At 42.0% G+C, this 27,537-nt stretch overlaps 4 protein-coding genes across 6 annotated transcripts in view; 3 read left to right on the top strand and 1 right to left on the bottom strand.

Annotated features, from left to right (window-relative positions):
- kcnip1b (Kv channel interacting protein 1 b) overlaps positions 1-11,653 on the top strand; it is a 28,129-nt gene extending 16,476 nt beyond the window's left edge. For both annotated transcript variants that reach the window (XM_084028792.1, XM_084028793.1), the window contains 7 exons: positions 6,661-6,785; positions 7,624-7,693; positions 7,788-7,858; positions 7,971-8,078; positions 8,169-8,273; positions 8,679-8,741; positions 10,185-11,653. In XM_084028792.1, coding sequence (XP_083884918.1) covers positions 6,661-6,785; positions 7,624-7,693; positions 7,788-7,858; positions 7,971-8,078; positions 8,169-8,273; positions 8,679-8,741; positions 10,185-10,232 — 590 coding nt within the window. In that variant the 3' untranslated portion in view covers positions 10,233-11,653. The remainder of the gene's footprint in view (positions 1-6,660; positions 6,786-7,623; positions 7,694-7,787; positions 7,859-7,970; positions 8,079-8,168; positions 8,274-8,678; positions 8,742-10,184) is intronic.
- On the top strand, positions 2,378-3,770 carry LOC311025710 (cold-inducible RNA-binding protein B-like). The gene has a single exon (XM_084028794.1). It carries the CDS (start codon positions 2,450-2,452, stop codon positions 2,963-2,965), a length of 516 nt encoding a protein of 171 aa, XP_083884920.1. The 5' UTR covers positions 2,378-2,449; the 3' UTR covers positions 2,966-3,770.
- A 714-nt stretch (positions 11,654-12,367) lies between the features above and the next one.
- Positions 12,368-20,430, top strand: npm1a (nucleophosmin 1a). 2 transcript variants are annotated; one of them, XM_084028913.1, is made up of 11 exons: positions 12,368-12,535; positions 13,776-13,855; positions 14,776-14,895; positions 15,562-15,655; positions 15,854-15,987; positions 16,062-16,120; positions 17,631-17,682; positions 17,762-17,836; positions 17,970-18,059; positions 18,165-18,239; positions 19,275-20,430. In XM_084028913.1, the coding sequence occupies exons 1-11, from the start codon at positions 12,487-12,489 to the stop codon at positions 19,323-19,325; spliced, it is 879 nt and encodes a 292-aa protein (XP_083885039.1). In that variant the 5' UTR covers positions 12,368-12,486; the 3' UTR covers positions 19,326-20,430. The 2 variants fall into 2 exon arrangements, with proteins under 2 accessions (XP_083885039.1, XP_083885040.1); XM_084028914.1 differs by having other exon boundaries at positions 16,062-16,121; positions 17,635-17,682.
- Positions 20,431-22,989: 2,559 nt separating this feature from the next.
- On the bottom strand, positions 22,990-27,233 carry LOC311026089 (claudin-7-B-like). Its single transcript, XM_084029419.1, has 4 exons — positions 26,744-27,233; positions 24,417-24,581; positions 24,192-24,276; positions 22,990-23,999 (listed from the first exon to the last, which is right to left on the bottom strand). Exons 1-4 carry the CDS (start codon positions 26,964-26,966, stop codon positions 23,849-23,851), a joined length of 624 nt encoding a protein of 207 aa, XP_083885545.1. The 5' UTR covers positions 26,967-27,233; the 3' UTR covers positions 22,990-23,848.
- Positions 27,234-27,537: the final 304 nt, after the last annotated feature.

The raw sequence follows: 27,537 nt of genomic DNA, 5'->3' as shown, positions 1-27,537 counted from the left end.
GCTATGGATCTGACTGATTCTTGGCTGGGTGCAGTAGCTTCCTGGAATTATGTTGCAAATGGTGAGGTTGTAAGTCTGGAAGTTACTGGAATAATTGAACAAGATACACCATGTTTTGTTACCTTAAGACTGAGCCAGGCCTGATTCCTTTGTTCCAATCTTTATGCTAAGCTAACCATCAGCTGGCTGTAGCTTTATAGCTCCTAGGTCCCTCAGATGCTTTAATAAGGGTCGTCTCCATGTGCCCCACTCCAGACTGAAGCAGAAAGGTGACAAGGCCAAGTTTGCAGTAGCAGCTCCGCGCTGGAATCAACTGCCACCACACATACGTGATGCCACCACACATACATGATGCCACCATACATGATGCCACCACACATGATGCCACCACACATGATGCCACCACACATACGTGATGCCACCACACATATGTGATGCCACCACACATGATGCCACCACACATACCTGATGCCACCACACATACATGATGCCCCCTCTATTGCTGCCTTAATATCAAGGCCCAAAACCCATCTTTACACCCTGGCCTTTTCTCCTCTCTCTGCACATCTGTTTGTCCCTGCTGCATCTCAACTCTAGTGTGTGGATGTTTGTGTTTATGTGTCTCTTATTGATTTAACATCTTTATTTTTACTTTTAATTTTCACTTAATTCATGCATTATGTGGTCAGTGTGAACTGTTTATAAATGTGCTTTATAAATACATTTGACTTACTTACTTATTTACCATAAAGGTATGCAACTGATATTGATCTAACTCTCATCAAGAAAGACAATAAGCTTCAAGGCCAGGTAACAAATGAACAAATACTTGGGTTGGGACATGTTTTCTGGTGAGATATTTTAGCTTTGTTAAAGGACCATACCAGTCTAATTCTGACCTCTCTCCATGAGCAGAGCTTCTCCCTGTCTTCTACACATCATGTGTGCATCAGTGTCTGCAGTGTTAACTTTATTAACAGGGCTCAGCCTACCTGTTTTAGGGTGTTTTCACATAAAGTCCTCTTTAAACGAACCAAACTTAGCCCCCTTAAAGTTGACCAAAAAGTGGACCAACGGAAAAGGGACTTTTTGTTCTTTTTGTTCACATTGTTGGTTAATTTGAAAAAGGACTTTAATTCTGGTACACCTCTGGTCCGATTGGGCCTCAGTCTTGTTCCTGTTCACACTTTACTTTATTAAAGTTAATTATTTCCCCTTCAATGATGTGATGTTTAGTGTCGCTTCCACACAGAAGAGAACTCAGAGCTTTTTCCTCATTTATTTTCTATAAAAAAATCTATTTTATATTCATGTGAAAACATCTCCTTCAAACAATATTAATTTTACAAGATTACATATGAACACATCATGAAAACGTTAAAAGAAATCTGTATCCCAAAGCTATGTAGGCCTGTTACTGAAGAAAGCCTGAACGCATGTTACTCAATGCGACCTCCGTGCACGTGGACTTCCACGTGTATTTGCTGTAATCTCCGGACGACTTCAAAGTGTATTTGCTGTAATCTCTGCACGACTTCAACGTGTATTTGCTGTAATCTCCGGACGAATTCAACGTGTATTTGCTGGTCACATTATGGATCGGCGACGAGAAAGAGTTAAAGCCGGCATTTCGTATTTTTCCTGAATGAATCGGTGGCTGATCTGTGTGTCCCGGTGTGACGGAAAGCCTAGAGGGCTAAAAGACGGTGACAAAGGGCGAAGCGAACCTGGAGCACGTGGTGTTAACAATGACCAAGTAAAACGGACCGCAACAGGACTTGAAGCGAACCGTACTCAGACCATCTCCCCGATCGGGTCTGAGAACGGTTCGCTTCAGAGGGGTCCGAGTTTTCTTGGAGTGTTGACATTAAGCGCAGAAGTGCTGAGGCATCGATCTGAGATCGTTTGTTGGGCTGAAACGGACGAAGTGTGAAAACATCCTTAACCGTTGTTCACTACCATTCATGATGAAACGGTTGTGTAAAACCTATGAGACTGCTAAGTCGATGGGTTTACATAACTCAACCATGTGAAAATCATTATTTATTTTTATCTAAATGTACTCTACTCTCGTGAATGACATTACAATTTGCGCATTGATATCAAATCATTTCTGCGTCCGAAGCTAAAAGCAAGTCCTGGGTGCACTTGTTTTTATTGTACAGCTGTAGCCCGGGTGGAGCTAGGTGGCAATATCCAGTTTAAGAGAGTTTGATTCCGGCGTACGCCGAGATAAATGACAAGCACACTCCTCACAGGAAACACGTGTTCCCTTTGCTGCACCCTATTGGCCAAAAGTTCTCTGGCTGGCTCTGATTGGCCTTTGTAACCCGGAAGAGGTGAGCCGAGCACGCTTCTATGAGATATAGCTCGCCTCGTTGTTGGCCATTCGACCTGCAGCCTCGCTCATCACCAGAAGGACTCCTGCTAGACTAGTCAGAGCTACACAATGTCGGACGAGGGAAAATTGTTCGTCGGAGGACTGAGCTTCGATACCAACGAAGACTCTCTGGCCGCGGCCTTCAGCAAATATGGAACCATCGAGAAGGTTGATGTGATCCGAGACAAAGAGACGGGCAGTTCTCGCGGGTTTGGCTTCGTGAAATTCGACAACGCAGACGATGCTAAGGATGCGCTCGATGGCATGAACGGCCAGCAGCTGGACGGGCGGTCTATCCGAGTGGATGAAGCCGGAAAAGGAGGCCGCTCCAGGGGAGGATTCGGCTCCGGTGGCGGTGGCGCGAGAGGACAACGAGGAGGATATGGCGGCGGCGGCCGTGGGCGAGGAGGCGGAGGATACGGAGACAGGAGCTACGGCGGCGGCGGCGGCTATGGCGGCGGCGGCCAGTACAGAAATGGCGGCGGCGGAGGCGGCGGCGGATACTCGAGCTACAGAGACAATGGAGGCCAGGGTGGCTACGGAAACCGCAGTTCCAACCGCGACGGCTACGACAGCTACGAGTAAACGGCTCCCTGATTGAAGATCATCACCTGGCTGGCTGTATTTCGAAGATGCGTTCCTCAAGAAAAAATGTCCACGTGTTATTGCTGACCTTAGTTTTGTAGTTCTGTTGTATTAGCTCAAGCATCTTTAAAAAAAAAAATTTAGCCATAAGTTTTGGTAATCCTTAACAAAAACATGTTACAAATTACAGTTCCAGACTCTTACCTTGCTTGATTGGGCATCTTTATTCCTCAAAAGGTCGTTTATTAACCAAAAGCATAGCGTTATCTGATTAGTCCGCGAGCCTCCATTAATGGCTCTCCACGTGGCCTACTACATGGTCGAGACTTTGTCCGGCACATTTCCTGTTTTTGATTCCTTTTTTTTTTATATTGAAATACCAACGGACTTTGTTTTTTCCCTTTTGCTCATTTTCCCTCTCGGTCTCTGTGGCTGGCCTACCGTTTGTCAGGTTTTAAACTGAGTGAGGAAATCCGAAATAGACTTTTGGGGGATTTTATGCTAAATTCCTTTTACTATTAATAACTTAGTCTAGCTGAGGCTCATGTGTGTTCAAACAATGGAATTCCTTTCAGACGGCTGAACTACACAACCGAAGTTGCAGGCCGTTGTTGAAGTTGTAAATCGTCTGTGCTCTGCTCAACATCTGCAAGCTGTAAAATGGACTAATCTTGTTCAAGTGATCGAAAAATGTAACTTTGGAACAGTTTTGTACTTTATGTTCTTTGTATTATCAACAATTTTGTTGTCTTTGTCAGTTTTGGCTTCATGGAGCCTATTAAACAGATTGTGGAAGGAAAAAAAATCTCTCTTGGTTTATGACGCAGTTTATTGTAGAGAATGATATCCTGGTCGGAACATGTCCGCTGTGTATGAATGAGGAAGACGTGCTGGGAGTGAAATCATTTATTTATGGCGCCACGGTTATTCACACAAAATGGCGGACGGACCGAAGAGTCGGTTCTTTGAACAGAGAACCCCACGAGTCGGTGGAAACGGGGGTCGGCGGCAAATTAGTCGGTTCTTTGTCACATGCAAAGTTTTCCCGCCGTCTGCCCCAGTAGCCGCTAATGCTAAACCTGCGCCATTACACGAGGCGGCTTGGCAGGAAGCTCCTCCTCTTGCTCTATGGTGTTCAACATGACCTCCTGGTCCACTAGCGCCTCTACTGGCTGAATATAACCACTGACTCCACAACTTCCCCCTTGCCGACTGAGTGCTGCAGGGACTCCGATCCCACCCGCCATTGAGGTTTTAATGCAGTGAATTAAGGGTGAAAATTACTTTTAATACAAAAGCCGACGTTATGTGTATAGCATTTTTAATAACGGGACGGGTACCAAAGGGACTTAAGTTGCTATGAAGGTAAGAATTGGTGAGCAGATAATGAGTAGGCAGTTTGAATGTTTATTTTAATGCAGTCACAACAAATCGAGCTGCATTAATATAACGCATTTAAAAACAGGAGGGACAAGCCAATAATACTTTTCATCACGCACTAACCTGTGACAAACATTTTCAGGTACATTCTGAAGCGTTTGAGTTTTTTTTACAAAATGTAAACAAACGTATGGTAGAGGTTTATATAAAAGCACACTGAATCCAACGTGTTGTATACAGATGAAGCTACACGTGTCTTAACAGAAATTGTCTGTGTGTAAACACTTGGCCTGAAGCAGCAGTCAGCATTTAGAGTATGGAAGAATGAACAGCATTACAGTCATGTATGTCTATAAAATCATAATTTGATACACGCCTATAATTATCTCCATCACGTCATCACGTAACACTTCCCTCCTGGTATGATGAGTGTTTGTGTGGAGCAGCTGTTGCACCATCTCGACTCCTGCCTTTCATACAAGCATCATTATAGCGTAGCTATATAACTAAATATATCTGATTATGTTGGTGGGATTGATATGATCAGCAGTTGCTATAACCCAAAGGCACAATCTCCTTTTCCCCATCATGCTTCTGAGATCAATTACTTTGTTTCCAGCCGCCCTGGTATTGTTTCCAGCTTGTGAGTCTTTCCTCCGAGCCCCAAACATATTGTTTGATCCTATTCTTACATGTGTTCTCTTTCTCTCACCTTCTTCTTTCACACCCTGCCAATACTTCCCCCTCTCTCTCTCTCTCTCTCTCTCTCTCTCTCTCTCTTTCTCTCTCTCTCTCTCTCTCTATTTTCCCATTACTCCATGTCTCCCCCTCCTCTAATCAACACCTCTGCCTGTTTCCATTTCTCACCCTCATTTCATTTCTTCTGTTTCTGATCACAATATCAAAATTAGTCTGAAAACTGAATGGAACACAAACAGGCTATTTCTGAAGTGGTAAACAGAATTCGGCAGGTGTCCACCCAATGCATTGTAATAGGGCTTGCTCTGTCTGGCCCCGTCAGCATGTACTGTCCATATCTCCTGGAGGTAAGCTTGAGAGAAAACAACACATAACCACATGCTGTTCAGCTGATGGGGACAATCTATGAAAAGTAGCAACAAATTTGTCTCAGAATATACTAAATTCACACTAAAATGCTTAAACAGGCTGGCGCAGTATCTCTCTGGGTTATTCTTCATTCTAATGCGTGTGGGAGATCTTTTTTAAACCCTATTTTGTTATTTCATATTATTTCTAAATGATCTAATAGGGAAACTGTTTGGTGTCTATAAACACGCTGATAAACCTTTTTGCATAGATTGAAACTGAAATCAAATAAACAGGATGCAAATGAAGATGATCCATATATTAAAGCAGAAGCAATTATTCTTGTTATAAACAAATGCAGCTAATTAGAGCTTTCAGCGCTTATCATCACATCACACACAGTTGAAGCCTCTGGGAATTGCTAAAAAAGCGGATGACTGACAGGATATTTGATATCAAATTCAAATTAAGATCGCCCCTGGCAGGCGATGAATGATACTAGATACAGTTTCAGTGCTGAGGATGAATCTTTGCCGGGTGGGTTGAAATTTATGAGTCATCGCCACCTATTATATTCATCTGAAACTCTTAAAGGCTGTCTGAGAGAATTGATGCAGCTTTTCTGTGGGCACATACGTGTGAACATACAGTGTATAATATGACTTGGTCTCCATGCAAGTAAAACGTATTGCTTATATCACAGGAACCAGCTGGGATATGAAAGTAGCTAAGTCACTGGGACCACCATGTGTAAATATGAATGCAATAAAGACTTCCGGAGAGACCTATGTGGCTGTTTAATCTGGTGTTTGCTCATGTTTGAGAACTCATTGGTGTGTGGATTGTCCACTGCTGGATGTCGGGGTGTTAGTATTGCCCCGTAGCTGGAGACAGTCGAAGTGACAAACAGCAGAGCTCATCGCGTCATTAACCGCCATCCATCTCCACGGCACCCGATCCTGAGCACCACGTTGCCATTAATACCATCCCTCAAGTCCTAAGGGGGATCTGTTTATCAAGTACATGCTGTTTTTCTCTCTTTTTACCCCTGTGTGAACCGCTTTCTGCCTTGCTTTTCCCGTGAGCACTCTATTCTGCCGGCCAATAGAAATTTTTAATATCTTTCTTGCCGACTTAACATTCTCAAGCTTTGCTGACTTGTCATTTTCCGGGTTTTCACATTTTCTATAGGATGGGTAGAGCATATGTTAAAGTCGTAGTCTTGATGTGATGTTGTGTAATACATATATTTCTCTCTCTCCATGTAGATAAACTAGATGATGAGCTGGAGATGACGACGGTGTGTCACAGGCCGGAGGGCCTTGACCAACTGGAAGCCCAAACTAACTTCACCAAACAGGAGCTGCAGATCCTCTATCGAGGATTCAAGAATGTAATAACACTATTCATTGTTAGATTTTGGTGCATTCTAGATACTTTGAACGCTTATTAATAACCGTGATTGTGTTTACCCGTAATGCTATAGCCATGCATTGCTAGGGAATCTATAATGCTAGCATGCTCGTGTTTAGCATGTATAGGCTAATGTTTACCAAGATAACCGTACTATGTGACTGTAAGTGTCAACAGAGTATGAAATGAAACTAATGTATTGGACTAATTAACCAATGATTGTTGATATATTTCAGTCTGAGCCATAAGCTAATGTTAGCATAGCAAGTTAAGCAGCAGTTTTACTTTCCTGAGAACTATTTATTTTCTGCTCAAGGTAAAAAAAAACAAACATGGTTAACTGTAGGCCTACAAATCAAAATCTCAGTTGTGTCAGTTGTATTATGAAACATGTTAGCATGCGAATCATGCTGGCTAACATGAAGGGGGTGGGGTCATCCCTATGTTCCCCGGGTCCTATGTTCCCCATTTCCCCCCAAAAAGGTCCTATGTTCCCCGGTCGCTATACATATATTTAGTTTAGTTTATTTAAACTGTCCAAACGTGACAAAAACAAAAGCCAATTTACAGCCTAATCCCTCCTTATCTAGGCCTATTTGGATATGCGGGTCAAAGGCCTTTTGTATGCCTACAAAGGCCTATTTGCCGTGGAATTCAGAACTGATGGTGGAAAAAATATTTTTTGAAAAAGGGTCCGATGTTTCCCGGTCACATACAAAGCAGGGAACATAGGACCCTTCATTCCTACAGATCTCATCCAGCAGACAGGATGCCATTGAGTAGGGTAGCTTCACCATGATGATCTTTTCTTTCCACAGGAATGCCCGAGTGGTGTTGTAAATGAGGAGACATTTAAGCACATTTATGCACAGTTCTTCCCTCATGGAGGTAAAGTTTGATGCTTTTGAATCTCTTTCATTGCTCTGTGAAGTCGTTTGAGGAGGTTTACACATTATTTATTTTTTGTGTCTATGTGTTGCAGATGCAAGTATGTATGCGCATTATCTTTTCAATGCATTTGACACCACAAACAATGGCTCCATTAAGTTTAAGGTCAGTCATCCTCTGTAATTGCTTTTTGTGTTATATATTAGTAATTCCTTGACTTCCATGTGCTACGTTGCTTTCGGTATCTAAGTTTGTACTTCTGTCCCGATGCTGTCAGGACTTTGTGGTGGGTTTGTCAATACTGCTGCGAGGAACGCTGAGGGAAAAGCTTGAGTGGACATTTCACCTCTATGACATCAACAGAGATGGCTACATAAACAGAGAGGTGCGACTGTGCCCTCACTGTGTATACTGTGTTTTTGTGTTTCATCTAAGATCTGCCTCTCCTCACAGTGTGAATCTCCTCTTTTCTCAGGAAATGACTGAGATTGTGAGGGCCATTTATGACATGATGGGCAAGTACACCTACCCTGCACTAAAGGGAGACGTTCCACAGCAGCACGTGGACGCCTTTTTCCAGGTTAGTCTCTGAAATATAAGATTAACATAGATGAGAGTCAACATCGAAAGGTGATTTTAAACCCAGTGTGTGTGCACAGCATGAGGGGAACACAAAGTGAGTCTTAATTTAAACTCTCAAATTAACATCTCTGGATTCATGGAGAAACTTTGCAAATACCGGTACGTATTCATAAGGCTTATTAAGTTTTATATCATTAACAATCCCAGTCAGGTCCATATTTCAGCCTTTTTTTTAAACTGTTATTCTCCATTTGGTGTTCTATAGTGTGAACTGTTTTCTACAGTCTCTGTGAGCTAAGTTTGTTGCAATATGAGCTCACAGTAAATACATTTCCACAAAATCATTATAAGATATTTGCTTTTGTTTGATACTGATTCCCATTATATCACGTAATTTCTACAGAAAATGGATAAAAACAAAGATGGGGTGGTGACTTTGGAGGAGTTCATAATAGCCTGCCAGGAGGTATGTATCGTCATCACTTGAGTTGCTTATTTATTTAATAATAGAATATATATATATATCACCGGCCACTTTATTAGGTACACCTGTCCAACTGCTCGTTAATGCAAATTTCTAATCAGCCAATCACATGGCAGCAACTCAATGCATTTAGGCATGTAGACCTGGTCAAGACGATCTGCTGCAGTTCAAACCGAGCATCAGAATGGGGAAGAAAGGTGATTTAAGTGTCTTTGAACGTGGCATGGTTGTTGGTGCCAGACGGGATGGTCTGAGTATTTCAGAAACTGCTGATCTACTGGGATTTTCCCACACAACCATCTCTAGGGTTTACAGAGAATGGTCCGAAAAAGAGAAAATATCCAGTGAGCGGCAGTTCTGTGGGCGCAAATGCCTTGTTGATGCCAGAGGTCAGAGGAGAATGGCTAGACTGGTTCGAGCTGATAGAAAGGCAACAGTAACTCAAATAACCACTTGTTACAACCGAGGTATGCAGATGAGCATCTCTGAACGCACAACACGTGGAACCTTGAGGCGGATGGGCTACAGCAGCAGAAGACCACACCGGGTGCCACTCCTGTCAGCTAAGAACAGGAAACTGAGGATACAATTCGCACAGGCTCACCAAAATTGGACAAGAGAAGATTGGAAAAAGGTTGCCTGGTCTGATGAGTCTCGATTTCTGCTGCGACATTCGGATGGTAGGGTCAGAATTTGGCGTCAACAACATGAAAGCATGGATCCATCCTGCCTTGTATCAACGGTTCAGGCTGGTGGTGGTGGTGTAATGGTGTAGGGATATTTTCTTGGCACAATTTGGGCCCATTAGTACCAATTGAGCATCGTGTCAATGCCACCTGAGTATTGTTGCTGACCATGTCCATCCCTTTATGACCACAGTGTACCCATCTTCTGATGGCTACTTCCAGCAGGATAACGCGCCATGTCATAAAGCGCCAATCATCTCAGACTGGTTTCTTGAACATGACAATGAGTTCCCTGTACTCAAATGGCCTCCACAGTCACCAGATCTCAATCCAATAGAGCACCTTTGGGATGTGGTGGAACGGGAGATTCGTATCATGGATGTGCAGCCGACAAATCTGCAGCAACTGCGTGATGTTATCATGTCAATATGGACCAAACTCTCTGAGGAATGTTTCCAGTACCTTGTTGAATCTATGCCACGAAGGATTAAGGCAGTTCTGAAGGCAAAAGGGGGTCCAACCCGGTACTAGCAGGTGTACCTAATAAAGTGGCCGGTGAGTGTAAATATGTATAGCAAGTCCTTCAGAGCTTTTGAAGGACTTGAAATGTATGTAAAAATAAATGTTATAACTGGAAGCTGTTGTCTTCATGCAGCCTATAGAGTACTATAGACTTCAGTACATTGCTGGTCAATTGCATCGTTCTGCCCTGCTAACTGCTTGATTTCTCTCCCTTCAGGATGAAACCATGATGAGTTCCATGCAGCTGTTTGAAAACGTGATGTAGGAGACAAAGACAGAAATGAGAGGGCTTGGTGTGAGTGCGTGTGTGTGGATGCATATGTGCAATACTCTCCTCCTCTTCCCACCTCATCCAGCTGTGGTCCGGAAACAGTCAGATTCCCCCACAATGACTTGAAAGAAGGGACTGGACTGGAATGCTTTGAGCCTTCCTGCAGAGTTCCCCCACACAATACAAAGTGACTGATGCAACAGGCTTGGACGTAAAGGACATCGCTCTCAGTCCTGTTTTGAAGATTGGCCTGTTAAAGATAAAGATGCTCCTATGTTGCAAGGCTGCTCACAACCAACAAAGAGCTATCGTTCAACCAGCAAAACTTTTGTTTTTGTTTTCACCAAAAGACTTTTTGCCAAAATATACTGTAATTGCACGTTTTTGCAAGAGGTTTCGATTTATCTCCAAAGGCCATAAGGATTTATATATTTATCTCATGCGTCACTGTTGCAGTGAGCCCTGTACTTTTGTGTCGACCTGGCTGTCGCTTGCCTGCTGAGTCTGTCTGAAGCGTGTTGTGTTAGGTGATCCGTCTAAAGCTTACAATCGAAAGTCAACAAATTTGGAAACGGTACATGTCATGGGTGTGATATGGTGCGTGAGTGTTCCCGTCTGTGTGTCTATGTTGGAACTTAGCTTTTAGTGAAAGAAAGAAGAAATCAAATCATTCTCTTATATTTACATCTGCTGCTTTGCTTCATGTGGTCAAATCGGTGTTGTCAGAAATATAAAAAGAAAAAAAAAAGGATTGCGAAAAATGTGCAGAAATTGTGGATTTCATTATGAGGTGCCCGCAAGACAAAGGTGAAATAAATCAGGAAGAGGCTTGTGATTATCAAATGAATATCTTTATTCCCACAGGTTATCAAGGTATAACTTTATAACAAAGATGATGGTAAAATTGTATGGAACATAGTGATCTCCCATTGTTATGTACTTGAAATTGTATACCTGCAAAAACAGTCAAATTCCTTGTACATCTAATCATCCTCGGCCAATAAACCTAATTCTGATTGCAGGGAAATACGACTGAATGTCAGCTTTGGAATGTGATATTTTGATGACACCGAGGACAGCTCCATCTGTATTAGTGAACATTTGGCACTGAATCCTCCATCCAAACCAAATCTGTGATGTCACACTGACAGGTTCAGGTACAAACAGAACAGGTAGAACTCTGCAGTTGCCTGCAGATGTTTTTCTGTGAGCCATAATATAAAACTCACAATGATATTCCAGTAGAAGTTCAAGTTCACTAAAAATATTAATCACTGTTCTTTTTGCTGTTACTGGAGAAGCTCTTTGCTGAATGTTACATCAGTGTGACATTACAGCCTCTCGTCCCCGCTATCTTGGTTTGGAACGGTTATTAAATATCACAAACAAAATTAATTCTAAGCCATAGGAATAAATATGTTAATTACGAAATTGAGTGGTGTTTTACTTCTGAGCGGCTCTTTCTTTCTGTGTGTGTGTGTGTGTGTGGTGCACTGGAAACTGTCAAACAAAGGCTCACAGCTGTGGTTGCCCACCTGAAGAGGTACACAAGTGAAATAGAAGCGAGGAGAATAAACAGGATGTTCTCCACCAAACCAACCAAAGTGACCTCCCAGTGACGATAAAATGCATGAGAACAGACCCACACAGGGCTGAGACTGATCAATACGGGAGAAGGAGGCAGCACATAACACCAGCTAAGAGTTGGAACTATCATGGAAGAACAAGCTCCTCCACGGTATGTACCATCAACAGAAAGAAGATGTGACTGGAGAAATCCTACCAGTGGCTAGAAAAGGCTGGTCTGAAGGACAGCACAGTGGCAGTATTCACAGCAGGAGGCCGGGGTCTACCACACCAGCCAGGACCCCAGGTTCAGACCGGGGTCTACCACACCAGCCAGGACCCCAGGTTCAGACCGGGGTCTACCACACCAGCCAGGACCCCAGGTGCAGGACTGCCTGCCTGCCTGCCTGCCTGCCTGCCTGCCTGCCTGTCTGTCTGTCTGTCTGTCTGTCTATCTATCTATCCATCTATCTATCTGCTCTACACGTTGTAGGACAGCTGGGGGCGCTGTTTCTTTTCTCCGTGTCTTGTCGGCTTTCTGCATGAAACGGAGAAGAAGACAGAAGGCGGAGAAAACACGTTAGTTAGTGGCGTGTGGGTTGCTAGCAGATAGTTTGCTAGTAGTGCGCGCTTGTTCTTCCACCGTACCAACCTTGTCAGCGGGTTAATCTCAGTCTTCTAAATGAACGGCATAGACGAGGAACCGATGGCGCCACAGACATTCCTCTACGGTAAGAGACAACTTCCGCATGTGATTTCAGGTGTTTAAACATGTCTGATCGCGGATGAGAGACACCTTAAAGCGTAGCTGTTTTTTGACCCGGTGTAATAAAAGGTGAAGTTTCTGTTGACGCTGGAACGTTTGAAGTGTAATTCATTGAGTTCATCAGCCTTTGTGAGCAGCGCGGCTTCACACCAGGCAACGCTACACGTGTTGGACCGTCAACATGGCGGCGCCCGTGTTTTGTGAACAGTGCTTCTATTTCGCCTTTTTTCTTTAGACATAACGTTGTTATTGCGTTACAGTTTCAATGACACGTCTTATTCGTTAACTGCACATTAAAAGCTACGTTTTGACATGTCCGTTTTAGCTCGAGTCGAAAAGCCATGGCAACGTGGTTTCAAACGCACGCGGGCCCTGCTAACTTCCTCCGCTGGACTGAGAAAGTAGATCCTCGTACCTGGTAATTGGGTCACATCTTTGTTTGACCCCACCACAGCAAATATTTCGAAATATTTTATCGAACGTTACACACGGTCGTTGTGGCCAAATTGGCGAATATTTCACCGCCATGATTGTTTCTCGTGGTGACGTGCTCCCCTCCGGCCCGTCACCCAGTGTGACCTTTCTTCATCCTGGGATGAAAATTATATTTAGACACTCAGGGTTGAGGTTTATAGTGCAGACTGGAACCAACGATGGGATAGTAACCTCTTGTGCTCCTGAATTCCACTCACATAAGTGTTAGTCCCAAATTTTCAGTTGAGTCAGACAAGCGGGAAATCGGTAAAATACTGTCTTCACTTGTATGTGACGAAATGATCTCAGTAATTAGTTAGTAGTATCATGACTTTGACAATTGTGTTGGAGACAGGAGATAAGAAATTGGTAAATTCGCCATTTTATGTTTAGACATGTACATTTAATTAAATGCTGTATTCTTTCTTTACAAGTAAAGTTAAAACACTCGTTCTTTATTCATTTCAACCACATAGTTTTCATAGAAAATTATTTTATAATTTTGTCTCCATTGAAATTATTCTCTGCTGAGGCCATGTGGAAATATTCACATCCGTGTCTGCGTGGCTCCCTCTAGTGTACATTTGAAATGTAGCACTTTGCACCCTGCAATGAGGTCACTTCCCAAATGTCTAACAGATTAATATATCAGCATTTATATGCTTGTCTGGTATATTATTATTATTAAATAATAATATCAATAACTATTATGAATATTTAATCTTCAACAGGGTGCGTGCTGGAAGCTGGAAAGGAGGTGACGTTCAATCCTGAGGACGATGAATTTGAGCATCAGCTGGATCTAAGGATGGTAAGCACCCTGAAATCTGATCAAAAGGCCATTATAACGCAAGTCATTTATTACAACTTGTCAGATTCTATTCAGGTTCTCTACTCACCACTGTAAGATGTTTTTCTTTAATAAAGTATTGAACAAAACAGTTTGTGTTGGCCAAAGAATTGCCCTATTTTGTATGGCATTTGTGCCTACTATGCACAGAAATTAAGTTGTTTGAATAAACCTAATTCCTTGAAGTTATGGAGGTTTAAAAAAAGGTACAGTGTCATGTGGCTGGCTAAATGAATAGCGTACTTTACAAGCAGCCTCTGAGAAATGGTTCTCTACAACATTTGGGGGGTGAGGTCCATTGCATCTGACTGTGGCACAATAATTGAAGATGAATCAAGCAAATGGACCTAATTGGTTGAACAAAATTGTAATTTGTAGTTTCAATGTAATGGAAGTGGCCTTTGTAATTGTTTTGGCTGAAATTAGCATCCTGTCTCATAAGGTACCACCTTCTTGCTGCTTCTTGCTTTGTGTTGAAGTTACACTCGCATTTTCTTTGACAAAATAATAGTTACTGTCTGCACAACATTAATTACATGCTTGAGCCTGAAACACAATTTGAATCTTAACTAAACGCGCCACAGTAGTTTTGGGGTACAAACATGCTTATTACTCATTCATAATAGACCATAACTAGACCTCCATATGATGTTTAGTTTATTTATTTCGAACATCTAAAATAAATTAAAAAAGAAAAGAAACGCATTATCAAAAATAAGACATTCACAAGTCACAGAAGTCATGATACACGCATTCTAATACTCAAATAATAATGCAGAAATTCAATTAAATAACAGGTCTAAAAAGGAGTAGGAAGAAGTGTAAAACTTAAAATGTAAATGGTGTCGAACAATGCTGAGTCAACTGTTTGCCCCCTCTAGGCCTGTGTGGACCCCGGCACAAAAGATGAACTTCACATGGTGGAGGTGGAAGGACAAGACACAGAGGGGCAGACGATCAAAGCAGCACTGGTCTCACTTAAGCCCTCTACCCTGCCAAGTGTAAGTCAACTTCTCATGCAGACATACCGAAGACTGTAAATACCAAGTGGACATCGTCACCATGACGTAACCCACTGGTCTGTGTACTGCCATCTTGAAGCAAAGAATGCAAGCTTAAAGCGATGGTTCGGAGTAAAATGCACCCTAGGTCATTTCCACCATGACATCCAGCCAAATACCCCCTCAGAAGCATTTTTACCGATGGTCAACACTGGTCAAGATAGGGCTATCAGCCGAATGACTTAGTACTGGCGCGATTGGTACATAGGGTCTGTACAGACATAGGGTCTGTGTACTACTGCAGAAGTTTGGTAACATTCCATGCATTATTAGTGGGGTAATTTACGAGATAATCGAGATGTACCGTTCACGCCAGTACTAAGCCATTCGGCTGATCGCCCTATCTTGACCAATGCTGACCATCGCTAAAAATGCATCTGATGGGGTATTTGGCTGGATGTCATGGTGGAAATGACCTCGGGTGCATTTTACTCCGAACCATCGCTTTAAGGCACTTCCCCGTTGACTTCACCTTTTTGGAACAGTCTGAAACTAGTCTTCTCACTGTGTTGAACGTTAATGTCCCTACAGCCGATTATAAATCTGTGTTGAGTAATGCTAATAACCAATGTCCTCTCACAAAAGGATTTAAATGATTTGTTGCAGGTGTGTCTCGGTGGTTTCGCAATCACACCACCAGCAGTTTTCCGTCTGAAGGCAGGTGCTGGTCCAATCCATATCAGTGGGCAACACCTCGTCAGTGAGTATTTGTCACAGATGTTTTAACTGGTCAGATTGTTCTGTGTTTATTTTTAGGGTGGTCTATTTTGGCGGTTCTGCATTAGTAACTATATTTTCAAAGTTGGAATAAGCACGGTTTTTTTTATAGCACACACATCCATTTGGTTTTCGTGGTAATGTTTGAACCCACTCTAACATTTCTTAATTCACCTTTCAGTGATGCAGGCTGATCAATCTTTTGATGAAGATGATGATGATGATGATGTAGAGGAGGAGGAAGAAGAAGAAGAGGAGGAGGACGTCAAAACGTCGAAGAAAAGACCTGCTTCATCTCCTGCCCTCAAGGCTCAGGTTTGTTTTCCATCCTTGAATTCAAATTTGTCAAAATTCAAATGAACACAACTCACTTTTTAACCTCCTTACAGAAAAAAATGAAAGTGGCCATGGAGGAGGACGATGACGATGAAGATGAAGATGATGACGAGTGAGTGTAAAGCTCCGCACTTGTTTACTGGCTAGTAGGGGTGTGACGATACACTCTGCTCACGAGACGAGACACGATATTGGGTTCACGAGAACGAGACGAGATTTTAAGAAAACTACAATGACAAAATATGTGACTGGACCAACAGACTTTAATTTAACAGAGTTGCACATGCATTTTGAAATATTTTATTATAACTCTTTACATGCATGATGTAAGCATGATCTTTTAATAAACTTCTTCTTTCACAAATCTAAACTGAAACTAAAATTTAAGTAAAGTAAAGTAAAAAAAATAAAAAATAAAATATTTTTCCCCAAGTGTAAATATGTGCAAAACCAAATCAAAGTTCTACTTTGTCAAAACAGAGTACAAATAGTGCAAACGGAGCCTGACCAAGTATGTCATTAACAACATGCTGCAACTACAGCATCTTCAGCAACTCCGAAATCGCAGCTGTCAAGTGTATCAATGCTTCGGGAGTTTTGTCTCATCTCTGGGCTGCTGATGCTGCTATGGCAGCTTACTACTCAAGGTAACGAGCCAGCATATCCAACGTGCCCGTCATTAACTTGTGTGATGGTAATTGTAGCCGTTTCCGCTTGGACATTTTCACCGCGGTAGCCGCTGAACTACGATGAAAAAAAGCAGTCAAGGTACGTGTCCACAGGGGCGATTTTAAACCCGTGTGACGCGCCGCTTCCCAGTAATGCACGCTTGGCAGGCTGCCACTAGAGGATGATTGACAGGCGCTCTCCTTTAAACAACACATTTTTACGAGCGTTTCCGAGGCGGCGAGTCGAGCCCGGCGCCGCTGATTAGCATAAAGTAGGTTCGACTTCAACTTTAGGCAAATGAGGAGCGGCCAACTCGCGCGCCGTCTCTCGACATTCGCCACGACGCTACCAGAATGCATTGCACAGCTTTTCACATAGACAATGAATGGGACGCGGGGAAACACCGCTGCCTGTGGACACGCACCTTCACACGTCTCACCCGCCCGAGTAAACGAGCGACGCGGGGAACACCGAAGCCAGCTTGGGTTGCAAGATTTATAGTGTGCGCAAAACAGATGTGCGACTTCAATCCCGCGTCGCACACGGCCACGTCCATATTACGTGCATTGTTGGTAACAATAAGCGATGCCGTGGTTGGGGTTTTTTAAGCTCCCAGTCAGTAACAGCTGTCTGTAAAACCTCAGCTATGTATAGCTCACAAATCTCGCGAGACGGATTTTTAGCGCGACGGGAAATATCGTCGACTTTAATCTCTTTTCTCTCTTTAATCGGTACGAGATCTCGTCACACCCCTACTGGCTAGTCGAATCTTTTCATATTGCACAGACTATAACTTAGCGAGACCCAAATGTTCAACCCTCAAATAAAACGTCCTCCTTTGGGATCAAACTAATGGAAATTTAATCAAACACGTATAAAATAATAACAGTTGACAATGTATGTAAAGAACATCTTTGCATGATGTGTGTGGGATTCTTTTTGCCTACTTTTAGGGAGGAGGATGAAGAGGATGATGAGGAGAGTGAAGATGAGTCACCTGTTAAGGCAAGCACCAGTTTCATACAGTTCTGACGGTTCCAGCTGAATGAACTTCCAGTCACCAACTGCTGCTTATTTGTTACAGGCCAAGGCAACACCATCCAAAAAACAAGCTCAGAATGGCAAGAGTCCTAAACCCAATACTCCGGGCAAAAAGCAGGTAAGTGTAGGTTTTCATAAACCCGACCCTCTTAGGAGTAGGATGTGGGCACTCCACTTCACCACAGGATGTAGTCTGTATCAAAAAGGTAAACATGTCTCTAATATCTTCATGTATTGTCCTTTTTATATAGGTAAAGAGCCCTAAAGCTAAGGGTGACAAGTCTCCTAAACCGCAAACACTTCCTGAGATTAAAGCCAAGATCATTGAGTCACTGAAGAAGGTTGGTATTGTCTGAGTGTTTTTTTTTATTTTTTATTAATTCAATTTGTTCTTTTATTACTGTCCTTTTGGTATTACCTGAATTGTAATTGTTTCCTTCTAACAGGGAGTAACATTACCTAAAGTCCAACCCAAGTTTGAGAACTTTGTGAAGAATGGTCATCATCTTTATGACCTCAAGGTACAGTGCACAATTAAAATATTCATATATGGAGTATTGAGAATGAAACTGTTCAATAGCTCGCAGTGGAGTGATGACCGGAATGAGCATCTTTCATACTAGAAGATGGAGGTCATATGGGCATGGTCATATTTGACCTTTTCTAATCCTACCACTATGGTTCTCCAAATACAATGTAATAGTAATTAAAACTGCGAGCAGTGATAACGGGCCCTCACATGGCACGTAACTCGGTTAGTGCTACGACCGCCTGACGTGTCGGACCGCCTGGCCTGGCCACCGCCACGGGGCGGGTCAGCCACGGCTGGCGCCTGTCGACCCCGGCCACCGCCACGGCGCAGTTCGTCCCCGGCCCCCGCCACGGCGTCGGTCGTCGCTTGCCTGAATCGTCCTGTCTCTCTCTCTCATCAAACGTGAGAAGTTTGAACCAGATCGGACGATGGACACTGAAGTTTAAAGTATTGTGGCGAAGCATGAAATTCGTCCATGTTCAGGGCGCCGTAATTGCGCTCCCGTAGGACTTTTGTAAGATATTTTCGACGATTTTTAATCATCGAGGCCTCTAGAACAGGCTGACAAAGTTTGGTAGGAATCGGATCAACGGTGTAGGAGGAGTTCGTTAAAATACAAACCTTTCAATTGAAAAATGGCTGATTTACTGTAGCGCCCCCGAGTGGTCAATTTTAATAAAACTTTCAGGAAATGTTCCAGGGAGTTATTTCAACATATCCTGCAAGTTTCATGACGATTGGGTTAAATATTGTGGAGTTATGTCTATTGATTTCTAGAGCCCGCCCCTCTGATGTTCATTGGCTAATAACTTCTGAACGCAGAGGTATTTTACAAAGCCCTTGCTATAGATTCATCAGCTCGGTCTAGTGATGACACTCAGCAATTTTGGTGAGAATATCAGAAAGTCTCACACGGGAAACCATTTGAAAAGTGCTCATTTGGTTTTGAATGTCCCTTTCTAATTAGACATTTTAAATGTCCGCCACATGCATGTTAACAGTTTTGTTTTGTTTTTTTCTTTAGGCTATTGCGGAGCTGTGGAAGTGGAGACAATCCTTAAAGGATGCTAAATAACAGTCTTGGTAGTTTTATTATCTCTTGTCGGTAATTCTAAGTGACGAGACGAGCGTGATGTGGATGGTGACGTTGCACCTTCCTGCATCACCCTCCCATCGGGGCAGAGAAATGAATTGGTCTGTTGAATAAGCCCTGGGAGAACCAGCTTACAAATTTGCATCTTTTGTAAATGTGTAAATGAAATTCTTGCTAGATTGTTGGCACCCGAGTTCAGAGGACATCTTCATGTGTTTTGTTTATAAATATATTCAGTAAAAGTTCATTTGGCATCACGCAGGAACAAAAAAAATTGCATCAGCACATTTCACTTAAAACATGCATACATACGACGTAACAACAAAGCATCTCCAGAAACTAACAGCCAATAAAACTTTAACTGTGGCCATGATGTCATCATCAGCATTTAAAGCAGACATTTTTGGGTAACATCACTGACGATATTGATTGTGATTAGGTAATCTAGATGAATTTTCTTTCTCCGATGTCCACCACGAACATAAAGTGCTTTATCTTTTAAATGTTTATGCTATTATGAGATTCCTACGGTCAAGATCCCATGACCACAAACTGTCCACCGAACATAATGCATACATGCAGTTTGTCATGTATACCGTCCGCTAGTAATCAACCATTTGGAAGCTGCCTTTACTGCATCAAAGGTCGAGATTGGTCCTTTTCGGTTCTTTGTGTTGCCATGACTCCTAGTAGGCCAAAGTATAGTTTCTCACTCGGTGACTGAATGCATGAAGGAATTGGGAAATTTGTTGTTTGAATCGAGTTGCTAACATGATTTTGCAGATGTTCTAACCTGTGCTCAAGTTTAACGAGACCCCAAGTGTCATGTGACCAGTTAAAGGTTGTTGAGGCACGAGGCCTTTTTAAGCAGATCATTCCCTGTTCTCAAACTAGTGAACACATTCGTATTATTTAAAACATGCTGTGAGATTGAATGAACTTTACAAAGATTTTTTAATGAAAAACTGTAAGTCTTGTTGAAGTTCTATTTCTCTATGAATTTTGCCTATTTTGAAGATAAATGCCATTCTTTGATTTAATTTTTATGTGCAACAATTACCTTGCAATTAAAATTTCAAGCACAGAATAGTCTTGTTTTGTGTTTTTCAGCATGGAGTCCAATATACTTGATTTTTGCATCAGTTTCCCAATCTTCTCTTAAATTACTTGACTGAGTTTTACTAAATACTTCGTTTTTTTTTTTTTTTTTTTTTTTTTTTTTCAGAAACGTTAAGTCAATGCTTTCAGGATGACGTAACTGTTAAGTGATATTGTATATAATTGCTGTTCTCCACTCAAGTCTAAGCTGCCGGTTCTGTCTGTTTACGGGGCTTTGGGAGCACCACAACACATGTGGAAGAAAGCCTTTAGAGATGTGCAGCAGCAATACTATGTGTTCATTGTCTAATGGAGTATTGATGATCCTTGGCCAATTTCTTTTGCCTGCAAATCTCATCTCTATCTGACCTTATTTCGTCATTCAGAGGTGAGAGCAGATGTTTATTTTCGGTCTTGTTTGTGAGCAGTTTTTTTTTTGTTACAGTCAAAGACAAATACTTAGACATTCTTAAATGAATCATAAATAATATACGGTCACTTTAAAGATTCACTTAAGACGGAATTACATTAACACTCCATTAACTTTCCATAAGTTCAAGTTTTTAGGAGATGAGGCACATTTTCCACTGCAGCCATTATCTGAGGTTTTAGGCATTGGATGTGTTTTATATATATATTTTTTTTATTGTCCTGTGAGAAACAAGTCTCTTGCCTAGCACTCCAATCATTGTAGAAGTAGTGTGAATGCATGTTTGTTTGTGGCATGACAGTTTTGAGTCAGGGGTTCGCAGACATAATGGGGACACTTGAGCCAATAAATTAGCACTTGCATAGAATAGTAGTGCATCATTTACTCTGCGGGCAATGGACAGTAATAATTAATAATAATTCAGTCTCTCAGTAGCACAAGGAAGTATGTTTATGCGATGGATTTACGTCTTCCCCCAAAGCATAATGGAGTTAAACAAACAGAGTTGTCCGTTGTGGTTGCATTATGAGTTTATAGGACAGAGGGAGGCTGGGGTCAGACGATTTGGATACTTAGGAGTAAAATCATTATCATTATTACTTTTTGGATCTGGCCTGAGCGGAGGAAAGAGTAATGATTAGAGAATGACAGGCAGAATGAGAACAGAGGGACAGGAGAACTGGAGCAAGACACTGCTGGGTATAATAAATCTCTAGAATCATAACTGGAAGACATACAGTATAATGACAAAGTGAGAGGAGGTGAGACACTTTGTGAGAAGACAGGCGGAATAAAGAGTTCAGGTGAAAACGTGGGTTTAAAACCATTTTAAATTAATTTAAAAAAACCTCTCAACAAGCATATATTATCAATACTTGTGTTGATACTTGGAAACAAATATCAAGTACTTTAATCAGCCACCCCGATACATAGCATCACTCATTGGTGCCGCCATATATATTGAGGGGGGGGGGCTTTGTAAAAAAAGTTGTTTGGACCACACACACACACACCTCCCATTAAAATATTAGTGCATGACGGGTCTAATTTGTCCAACGCTCTTTTCATTGCTTCATGATCAAATCCGTTCCACTATATCAGTAGGAGAATACCCACAGCAATAGAAATCCACTCCACACGTGTTTTTCTGGTTTCCTAGGCGTGCGCGCGCGCGCGCACACACACACACACACACACACACACACACACACACACACACACACCCACACACACACACACACACACAGACACACACCTGCAGCAGACACGAGCACCAAAGGAAGTTTGCTTCTTGCAGCTACTTGGAGATGGAGATGAGAAAGAAATGGGTGGATAATTTAAGTAACTGAAAAAAAGCCCAGATTAATATTTAGGCTATCATGAGTGTATGCCACTATGTGATATACACCGTGCAAAAGCTTGTTTTGATTCTGTAGTCAGTTGTATAACTATTATTGCAAAGGCATTATAAAAATGTCAGTATAATTATAGGCCTATTTAATTCTCATTTTCATGAACGAGACATTAGATACGTCTTCTGAAAACATGTTAGGATGCACCAGAATGTGGGAAGTTGCATCTACTTAATTCCAAAATGTTGTGGGGGAGGACCCCCAGACCTCCACCTAAACAGGACCCCCCACATATCAAAAGCTGCTGACGCCCATGGCGTCACTCAACTAAAAGCAGTTACCCATATACACCACAAGGTGGCAGTAGAGTCATGGTAATCTTCATTTTGTTAGCCATTATGAGGCCGTGTTCTCACAAACAAAGCAAGATGGCTTCCAGCCAGTTATGATTTCAGGTTCCTGCCTCGGGAGGAAAATATCTGCGCTGTTACGTTTCTCACCAACATTTCTAAATACCAATATACTACTACAGATGTCAGCTGTATCATGGATTGTCAACCGTTCAACACTCCTTCCATCAACAAAGCTCATGTAAACTTTATTGTACCATGTGTATATTAGTGCACTGAGCCTCTTTATTCATTTAATCATCTTACCTCCTTTTAAATGTAGTTATTTAAACCGTTTAAATTACATTCTTTAAGCGGCCTTTTCCCTTTGTGCATTTTTAAAGGTATTAATTTAGTCACTTCAACAGGCAACACACTAATGTTTACACTTTTATTTTATGTACAACACAAACTGCAAATCACAACTTAAAATGTTTAAAAAAAAACTGAATTGGATGAGCGCAGCAACAGCATTTGTGACTTAAAAAACAGGAGCAACAAGCCAAGCCCATTCACACAAACAGTAATTATTGCTAACTAGATATGTTCCATGCTGCATGCATGTCAGCGAAGAAATTGGCAAGTTTACTTAAAAGGAATCACTGTCATTTATATTAGTTACAATTTTACACCAGCACTTGATTACAACAAAGTAGGCTACAGTGGTTCTGAATTATTTTAGTTTTTGTATAAATAATGGACAGATTCATGGAAATAATGGTAGCAAATTGCTTCTCAGGTGCCAGATAATGAACTACTATGCATTCGGCCTACACAGTCACAAATGGTCTAAGAGTTGTACATTGCCACATCTGAGTCATATTCAGTGCATTCAAACCATTTTCCCCCACAAACTGTACATCGGAGCATGTGAAAAATATTTCTACATACAAAGTCATATAATGCAAGTGTTTCACCTTAGTGCTTTACAGGTATCAACCAAGTGGACACTAAACTACATAGTATACAAATCTCAGTAAGCACTAATTGTTTAATTGTTTAAGACAGGGCGAGGCCAATAAGCCCTTTAACAAGTTAACACCCATTATTTAAAACTTTAATGTATTTGTTAAAATATTACAGTAACATCACAGGTTAGGCCTGAAGAAACTAAAATATAAAAGTTAAAAAAACAAACAAAATAGACAGACAACAGGTACAGATCACCGTTTCAATGCTTTAAATTCTGAGTTGGACTAGCATGAATTTCAAAGTGTCCCTTTGGCATCCAACTGTTCAAACGTATTCCTTGCTGCTGGGGGGTCTGGAGATGGGATACTTGGGTGTAGATTTTTCTCTTGGGCAGGAAGCAGCCAGCATGCCGCCTCCCACTACAGCCAGGAACGCTCCAGCCCAGGCAATAAAGATGGCAGAACCAAACTCATACCTTCAGAAAGAAGTTACAATTAGTGAAAACGAACGGCAGCAGAGCGCCGGCTCAACAAACACGTTCATCAGCGCTGGAGGAGTGGCTGGACACATGCAAATGTCTGGATAGAGAAGGTGGCTTTGTGCTTCCAGAGCAGACAATAATAGTGCGTTAAGGCAAAGTTTTCAGCTTAAATTCTCATGTACTTACTTGGTATTGACGGGGGTGAAAGGGTTGTAGAAGGCTCGGATGATATCGTGAGCATACCAAGAGCAGGCAACGATGGAGCACAAAGCTGTGGGAGAGTTTACATTTAGGTCATTTAGCAGACGCTTTTGTCCAAAGCGACTTACAATAAGTAAAAAGTTTAGAAGAACATCACTTCAACTGTTCAGTCGAAAGGAAGAAAAATATATAAATAAAATGGTTTCTTACATCCAATCAGGATGATAATGCCGCCAGTCATGGCAATGCGGGATTTGCGTGTTTTGTCATCTCCTCCACAGTTGGTGCACTTCATTCCCATGCAGGCTACGCCCAAGCCAGCCACCGTTACGATAATACTCACGATCATGAGGGCACGGGTTGCCTGGAGGGCACCTGGGTAAGAGGACAGGAGAGGGTTAATCCATCAGTTATTCTGAAAGTATTGTGTGTTTATTAACCGTCGGTCACAGGGTCATGGGTGTGGTAACACTAGGGCTTTATTAGTGGAAAAAAAACAATTATATTTTAAATGTATTTCTACAGATTTGTAATGAAAAAAAAGTCTCAATTTAGTATCTTTTATACATTTTTAGGCCTCAGTTTAGAAAAAAAAACCCTAACCCAAAAAAAAGAAGCAGTGTAAACAAACACCATTCATGTACAACAGAGTGGCTTCTGTCTGCGTCTCACTGCCGCTCCCTACAACGAACCACAGAAACCGGCTCTAACCGGAAGCCCAAAGAAAATCGAGGGGGTGGGAGGCTGCATGAGTCTGTATGAGTCTGTATGCGTGCAAGTCAGAAACTGGTCTAGCCAGGTTTCAAGTTTCATTATAAAGGAAGACACTCCCAATTTCAGGTAGCCACAGCCTGCTCTTCAGCAGGTGGACACTTCATGGCTTCAACCTACCATCGGAAAAGAAACAGACCCTCTCCAGAATGTGAAGAATGCCCAGTGTGGCTTCAAACAAAGTAGTCACATTTATTCCCCAGTTTTGAGCATTTGAGCAGGTATTTCTGAATAATGAGCCATTATTTGTTCACGTGCTCCATATCTAACCACCACAGCTTTAATCACACAATGTCTGTTGAGCTTGGTTTGTGTCCTTGTTTGAAGAGGCGATAAGAGACATTGTGCTGCAGATAATTTATCAAATGTTTTGATAAGCCAAAGAGAAAAAAAAATAAAGCTAAAATTAAATAAACAAAAAAACATGCTGTTTAGAGTAAATCCGAATAAAATACAGATGTGAGAGCATTTGATGGAATATCTTGAGCAAAGATTAACACACAGAGGGACTGACTCAGAAAACTGGAACAGTCAGGCAGTTTATGCCCGAGGGCAAACTATAAAAAAAAAATCAGTCAAGTTTGAATCCTGTACAATGTTGAATCCAACCGTCGTCGTGCCACCACTGACCCAGTTAGCCACTGCTTTAAGATAACAGTGTCATAAAGACAATTACAGTACATGAACTTTAGTTTTAATAGTTTTAAGAAGGAAATGCAACAATTGTAAGTTCATTTAGCTTCCCATGATAGTTTTTTTTTTTTTTTGCTTATGGCCTACACGCTTACCAAGGAACAATAACTTCACTTTCATGCATGTCTCTGAAGCCATATGAGCCGTAACATATGCCAGGAACGGGCCTTTTGTGACTGCTTGACCTAATATCTATTAGGTCATTATGCTAAAAACATTTGGAAAAATTAAACTAAAATCTCCTCTAAATACAATTCTTTTTTTTACAGATTATATGAAAGAGTCAAACTTTTCAGGCCCAAAATGAATGGTTTTACGTTATTCGATGCCCAGTAGGCCAAAGACAAAGCAACTGTTTGTGGGGCTGGCATTCGGACATGTTGACTAAACAGTTTCTCATACAGGTGGTGTTTAACCTCTAACTATGCTGTGTAATGCAAGCCCCATGCAGAAGGCTTCTCCACACATGCAGGGGGTTGGGAGCAGCTGTACTGGACAATGGCTGCAGGACAATGATTGGCTAAAGCAAAAGTGCTGCATGTCCTATCAAGTGGAAAGAATGTAAGAATTAAAAAGATTATTGATTTTTTTTTATTAATTATATCCGACACTGTTCCATCAAGCTGCTATTGTACAGATGAGGCCTCGTGGTGTGGTTTAAAGAAACTGACTGCATTGTGAGTGAATAAAAGGGGGAGTTAATAAGTGACAAAACCGGTTAGCCCGAGCTAAGGGAGCCTGGTCACAGCCCAGTTGTAAAAGAGCTCAGAACTAGAAAATGGCCTACAGGGAAGAAAGCTCCTATAGGCTACTCAAACAGGTGCTTGTCAGGTCATCATTTCCTGTTACATGTTAACTAGGCCTACAGGTTTCAGGAAACGGTTAGTAAAATTAACTTCAAACACTCCCGTCGCCAAGATTGACTTTGGATGCTAAATTAGTACGCGGTTATACTTTTAGGCCGATACATGACTAATAATATGACTAAATAAATCTTAACTGTGACGCTTTGGACCAATAAGAAAAGGCCAACACGGGAAACCTTGATTTGACTCCACTAATTGGTGACTTACTGTTGAGCTGCAGGATCGAGTCGTACACTTTGCACTGGATCTGGCCGGTGCTCTGGAAGGCGCAGGACATCCACAGTCCTTCGTACATGGCTATGGCCGTGATGATGTTGTCCCCGACGTAGGCCGACATCTTCCACTGGGGCAAAATGGTGCCAATTATCAATCCAATTAGGCCGATAAGGGACAGGGCGAAGCCCAAAATCTGCAGACCCTTGTTGGCCATTTTCTAGTTCTTCTTCTTCTTCTTCGACCTGTCGGCGAATGAACACAGACGACGTCCACCTGCTGCGGAGGAAGAAACCCCTCACTCCTCACGACCTGACGCTGTTGAGCTTAAGTTTGCTGCGTTGCTCGCAAAGTTGGCTCCTCTGTCGTTATTGATTTACGAATTGCTTGACTTTCTTGAATTCAACTAACGAGACGACGGTGACTTCCCAATTTGTAGAGTCTCTCGGAGATTCTTCACGCACCTGTTGCTCCGCCGCACCTTGAATGGGGAGGAGATAGCGGGAGCGAGCTTTTTAGGCGGTTTCTGTTACAGGTGGGCGGGGACGCGCACGCAGTTTCGACCCATCAGGCGTAGCGGCAAACACCTGAAGAAGTTTCATGATGTCAGTGTTTCCTGAAACAGACCCCGACTGTGACACACACCATAGATCTAAAAAATACAGTTTTTATAAATATGTAAGACGCCTAGTTTACACGTTACTTTTATGATAAACCAGTGAATATTTTAATATTTGATATTACCTAAATAAAAGAGCCATATTTGTTATAATACTGTTAGTCTAACC

This window comes from Eutrigla gurnardus, assembly GCF_963514095.1.
Source record: "Eutrigla gurnardus genome assembly, chromosome: 15".
Lineage (NCBI taxonomy): Eukaryota > Metazoa > Chordata > Actinopteri > Perciformes > Triglidae > Eutrigla > Eutrigla gurnardus.
This window is presented reverse-complemented; position numbering and strand designations above follow the sequence as displayed.